General features: G+C 42.5%; 1 protein-coding gene across 1 annotated transcript in view; it reads right to left on the reverse strand.

The window, feature by feature from the left end:
- Positions 1-127: 127 nt before the first annotated feature.
- Positions 128-6,007, reverse strand: part of dlgap2b (discs, large (Drosophila) homolog-associated protein 2b) — a 127,920-nt gene continuing 122,040 nt past the window's right edge. The window contains exons 8-9 of the mRNA XM_077017648.1: positions 856-1,211; positions 128-262 (exon numbers count right to left, since the gene is read on the reverse strand). Coding sequence (XP_076873763.1) covers positions 248-262; positions 856-1,211 — 371 coding nt within the window. The 3' untranslated portion in view covers positions 128-247. The remainder of the gene's footprint in view (positions 263-855; positions 1,212-6,007) is intronic.

Consider the following 6,007-nt stretch of genomic DNA (forward strand, 5'->3'; position numbering starts at 1 on the left):
GATTTCTTGCTGTAAGATTTTATTACAGTTTCTTCATTGCTAGTATGATTCAAGCAGTGTAAATACACTGTAAATCATTTATTCATTAAAAAAAACACTTCCAAATTAAATTAGTAGTACCAACTACAGCTGCGCTCAGTATGAAACACAAAACATCACTGTGAAAAGCACCATACCAATGAGAGACGAACATGGCAATGGCAGTGATAGGAGGTGTATGCCTGAAGATTGTGGACTATGATTTTGGTCACTTCTGCTGGATCTGTGCACAGAGAAACAGAGAACCCTTGATCACACAGGCCAGTTCTGGCCAGTCTCATCATTTATATCCAATAAAAAGACACAAAGTCATCTTGCACATAGCAAAAAGAGGATATTTGGTCAAGAAAAGCTATTAACATGTAAAGAAAGCAGTCAAATATCCTCCATTAAATCTATTGTAAATCACCACTGATACTAACTACTCTGCTAACACCCCTCCACCCCCAATAATGTCCAGTCCTTCTGTTCAATGTGAGCCCTGCCACTACGGTGGGCTGTGGAGCAGCTGGTATTGTCTCAGGGGGAGAGGGCTTGGCTGGGGTAAAGCCTGCTAGCGTCGTTAATCCTCATGGTTCAGTCTGAGTTGGGGTCACCAGGCCACTCCTCCCCTCCCCTCCGAGGCTGCATGCCTCCCTCTTCAGCTCCCGACCTCGTGCCGGGCTCCCGCTAGGCGGGTGATTCACTCCCAGCCCAGTACGCCGCTGCCCCCGCCGGGCTACCCACGCACACTGGGCCCCGTACATTTGACGAAGACATTTGGCCCAAGCCTGTTAGCATGTGGTCTATAAATACACACAGATAGAACGGGATTACCTGTATCCCGATGGAGGAGCGTGGGCTCTTGAGGTATTCCTCCGCTTTGGACACGAGAACGGCCTTGTCGCAGGTCTGCACGGACGTGTGGCTGCCCGCCGGCGCCAGACGCCTGCCCTCCGTAGCCAGCGTCACAGCTTTGGCGCTGTCCAGGCTGTCGGTGGAGTCGTAGATGGCCCGTCCCAGGCTGTCGGTGGTCCAAAGGCCGCCGCGGGGCAGGCGGCCCTCGTGGTAGGCGTCCTGCGTGGACTCGGTGCTGCTCTGCGCCGTCACGGAGATCAGCGGTTTGGTGGTACTGCGGGGCGGAACAGGAGGGGGCGTCTTCTTGTAGCCGGGGGTGTACGTCACCGCCGTTTCTGGGCAAGGGGAGGACACAGAACCAAAAGCCATGCAATTGCAGGGTCAAGAAGAAGATATGATCAGGAAGTTTTGATGAGGACAAACTCCGCAGTGTGAGAAGGCACCTTCCCAGCCCGTGACACAAACAGCATTCTGCGCTGCGTCTTAACAGCGCGTCTCCTCTGTAGTTGAGGTTTGCAGGGAAGTATAGTCCCTTTCAAGTGTAAATGAGAACATGATGGTAATCCACACAGATGGTGCCTACAGTGAAATAAGTTTTAATGAGAGACAAGCTGACTTCAGAGGAAAGCTTCAAAGAATTGGTACAATTGGAAGTTTTTAATATACAGATTTGATGTATGTGTTTCCTCTCAGACCTTTTCATGCACAGTCAACTATCTCTGGGTTAACTGTAGATCATTTAAGTCTAATGTTTCCAGTGGGGCAAACCAAGTCACAGAATGAAATTGGAAGGAAAAGCGGAAAACCTCGCAGTGCATCCACAAAAGACAAGTGCAGGAAAAAAAAGGATTTGTAACAGAACTCTAATAATCTGCTCACTGAGAGGTCTATATGCATATGAGCACATTTCGAATGATCCACATGTCTGACAAAGAATGCAAATAGAAATACAAGCAAACGTGTGGGAGACACCTGGGGGTGAGACACAGAATAGAGCAGAAGAAAACCGAGGGGGAGAGAAAGAGTGAGCAAGGAGAGAAAGGATGATTCATCGCAGAGCTTAAAATAGAAGCAAATAAAGAAGTAACTTGTGTAACACACACACACACAAACACACAAACACACACACACACACACACACACACACACAATTGGTTAACACTACAGATAATACACTCATTTCTATTTTTTGTGTTTAGGCTAAATTGCTGAAATGCTTATGAACAAAACTATTACAATCTCATTGGCTACAATTCATTTATACTTTATAATACAAACGGTGTTCAAGGCACAAAATTCAAGATGCTATATAAACAGAGCACTGACAAGCGAGCACACCATGACAAAAGGCACAAAAAATTGAGGCTGACCCAAAATTACAGTTGAAAGAACAGTTTAAAGACTGGTGCAACACATCTTTGAACCATGCTTTGTGTGATCTCAGGTTGCTTGTGTGTCCAACCCATCCAACACCATGGCCTCATGTCCTCCTCTCTCCTCTCTTCTTTGCAGGTGACTTTGTTTTGGAATTATTAAATGCCAACATTTTGCAGTCTGTTGTGTATTTCAGGGAGAAGCGTAGAAAGAGGGTGCACTGACATTGTGAACTCTGTTAAAATCATGAGAGCAGTTTCAATACTGCATGTCTACTGAGTCTACACAGAATTTTACTCCACACCAAAATAATGATTCTCTCTGTTTATGTAATGAAATATGCTGAAATGCTACATTAAATACTACAGGACTGTTCAGGGCCAATTTCCCAATGGATACTTGTGCTCAGTGTTAAAAGTGAGTGGACCAGCTCACAGAGTAGGAGCAACTACACAGTAGATTGAGAGTTTAGCATGGAAACAATATGATTAACAGATTTAGGGAATGAAATAAAGCCCAGTGGGACTTTGTTACTGATATTTATCATTACATGAGGGTTTCTACCCATCTGACCTCAAATGAGCTGCTCGATCAGAACAAATAAAGCACTGACTGCACCAACTATATGTAGCATATGAATCACACGGTGTCACATGACAGTAAGAATAAACGGTGCTGTCAATAAGTCATATGAAATCAATAAGAATAAGCACTGATGTTCATTCTTAAAGGAGTGGTGGAGATGTCCGGTGCCTGATCGAGGTCCAGAATTTCAGCTGGACCATTATCAAAACTACACAGAGGTCCAGCTGTAATCCTGCAGCACTTAACCGTGGTGTTTCCTGACTGATGGAGATTTCATCTTCCCACAGAAACCAGCACTTCAGAGTTTTGAAGGGTCTAGAGTCTAAGAATACATTATCATTGGTTCCAGATCACACTGAACTGTATTCTAAAATACAAACTTTGGGGTTTACGATGACATACGATGACAATACGATGACATGCATATCCTCCTACAAACGTACAATTGAAGAATGTATATGTTATTTCTTGTTCTGAAACCTCAAAAAGAGTAACTCAGATTTAAAAATCTGAGCAATTGAAATCACACTGTTACCTAAAGAAGCTAGCTCAAATGGCAATATTATATGCTAAATGGAGATAGCTCTGTCATATCTACCACACAAGCTGTTTGAAGCATTCCATTAAACCCTTTTTTTTAGAGTCTTGCCAGAGGCTAGCATAATTTGCTGGCATAAAGAAAACTCCACAGCATCAAGAAACTTAATTACTTTTCAGAACATAGCGAAATTGCTTCCACTGACACAGCCTTAGATGGTAATTTGATAAAACGATCACCAATAATCTTCTAGCTTTAAATGTATAATCAGCAACTGTACATCTCATGTATCGTCTTAATCCTATGTGCACATTTAAGACCCCATAGCCCAGTTGTGACTATAACCTGTGATTACAGCCAGGCATCATAATAATCCTCATTTTTTATGAATTAGATTAAAGGAACAGTTCAGCCAAAATCACATTTTATGAAAATTGTTAGCTCTTATACAGATGGTTCTCTAATACATGCCAAAACTGTCAAAATTTTGCTTCTGTCTGCTTTTGCAGTTTTATCATACAAGCCATAATAATTATTACTGGAAGTTCATCATCTCCATGAAGCAAATAACATCACTATGCTAAGGAACAGCATGGACAATGAGTTTATAAATTTGTCTAAAGCAACCTTCCCATTCATTTGGTTTATGACTCTGGTTGTCCAAGATGGCTGCCTCCATTATGTTACAACTTTCTGTTATGTAGTAAAGTTTTGTTAATTTGTATAGATAACAGCAAGTCTCACTGTGCCTTAAGCAAGCCTGCATTACATTACCACCACCCTCACCACCCTGAATTCTCCCCTGCTATGGCTGTATCTCCACGGCCCTGGACTAACATTAACATTACCAACCATCAAGAAGTTTGGGACTGAGTAAGAATTACATAGAGAATACTATGTTTATGTATCTCTCTAATTGTTGTTATGGTGAACGGTGTCAGCCAGAGGAGGATGCCCCCCCCCCCCCCCCCCCCCCCCCCCCCCCCCCCCCCGAGTCTTGGTTCCTCTCAAGGTTTCTTCCTCATGCCCTTAGGGAGTTTTCCCTTGCCACTGTCGCCCTTGGCTTGCTAGGGGCTTGGACTCGGACACTTGTAAAGCTGCGCTATATCAATAAATTTTGATTGATTGAATGATGTAAAGATTTGAGCATTAACATAATATTTTGCAGGGGCTATATATGCTAGCACGGTTAGAAATAAGAATAATAAACAACAAAAGGGCATGCAAAGGTAAAACGTAAATGTAAAACTGATGTGTAAATGTGATTTTGACTAAAACTTTCCTATAGCTAGATGGCTAAAGGACATTTTCTCTAAATATGTTACCCTCTGATACCCTCTGAATTATGTACATGCAATCCTCATCCAGTTCAATGAACCTTTAGTGAGGTATTTCTCTTCTATGTCAATCTGTCGGCCACAACTAAATCAAAACAAACAAATAAAGAAAACACCTCCAACCCCCAAAGCAAGAAAAGGTTCTAGTAAAATTGTATTATCGTCATTTTAGCATTCAGCTGAAAATGAACAGTCAAACCTTTCTCATGCGCAGATATGATCAAGCCTTGGGTTATTTTTTCTAAATTAAGAAGAAATCGAATATGGAAAGTGCTGGAACTTGCCAGTGGTTTCAATGTCTTCCCTCCTTACATCTCATTTGCATTTCCACAATAGCTCATCATGTCTTATTATGTGCTGTGTGAACAAACCTGGACTGGTTTGTTGGCTGACTTCTATCAATTTGCATTTTTGTATGTTTTTCCATATTTCACGTTGCATAATGGAATTAAACACCTCACAAAGCCTGCGTCGACACATTCTTGGATAGCCTATCTGGGCAGACACATCACAGACAGCTTTCTGGTAGTGGCTCATAAACAAGCCAGGGGTGCCATCCCTATATTTTCCCACACACCCGGCTTTACCTTGAACTGAACACTCCTGCCACAGGCTGGGGACAGCTGTAACATATTCCGTTTGAGTCCATGTAACTCACAGAATATTTGTGTTCGAGCTCTTATCTTTTTATACAAAGTTGCCTTACTTACCACGCCACAACATCTGCATCTAAATCAATTATTTGTGACCCAAATACTCCAACAGTTCAACATCTAGCAGCAGCAGCAACTGAATACATATGCATAAAGAGTCAGTTGGTTCATTTTCTACCATTTGTCCCTGCCTGTACATACAAAGCACCAGAGGTGTCAATTCCAGGTTCAGAAAGTAAAAGTCCTCACCAGGATTTTGCTCAAGCTTGCTAGATTTTCTAATTAGTGCAATCCAGGTATAATTAGTGGAATCAACACAATCCAGGAAGCCTGAGCAAAATCCTGGTGAGGACTTTTACTTTCTGAACCTGGAATTGACACCTCTGCAAAGCACAGATTAAAAAAAAACAGATGAGACATACACTAACAACCAATAACAATCACTGTTTATCTGCACCTGTCAGATACTTGGTAGACCTGCCTCATTATGAGTCATTCAGAAGTGCAGACCTGCGGCCTCGGTCTAGTAAGCAGTCCGCGCTGTGCACTGAACACATTTTGCCTACTGTGACAGACCACACTGGGCAGCTGTCTTGATCATTGTCCTCTGTGGTTTTGTTATTTCTTGCAGTATCTGCTCAATG

The sequence above is a fragment of the Brachyhypopomus gauderio genome, chromosome 9 (assembly GCF_052324685.1).
Source record: "Brachyhypopomus gauderio isolate BG-103 chromosome 9, BGAUD_0.2, whole genome shotgun sequence".
NCBI lineage: Eukaryota > Metazoa > Chordata > Actinopteri > Gymnotiformes > Hypopomidae > Brachyhypopomus > Brachyhypopomus gauderio.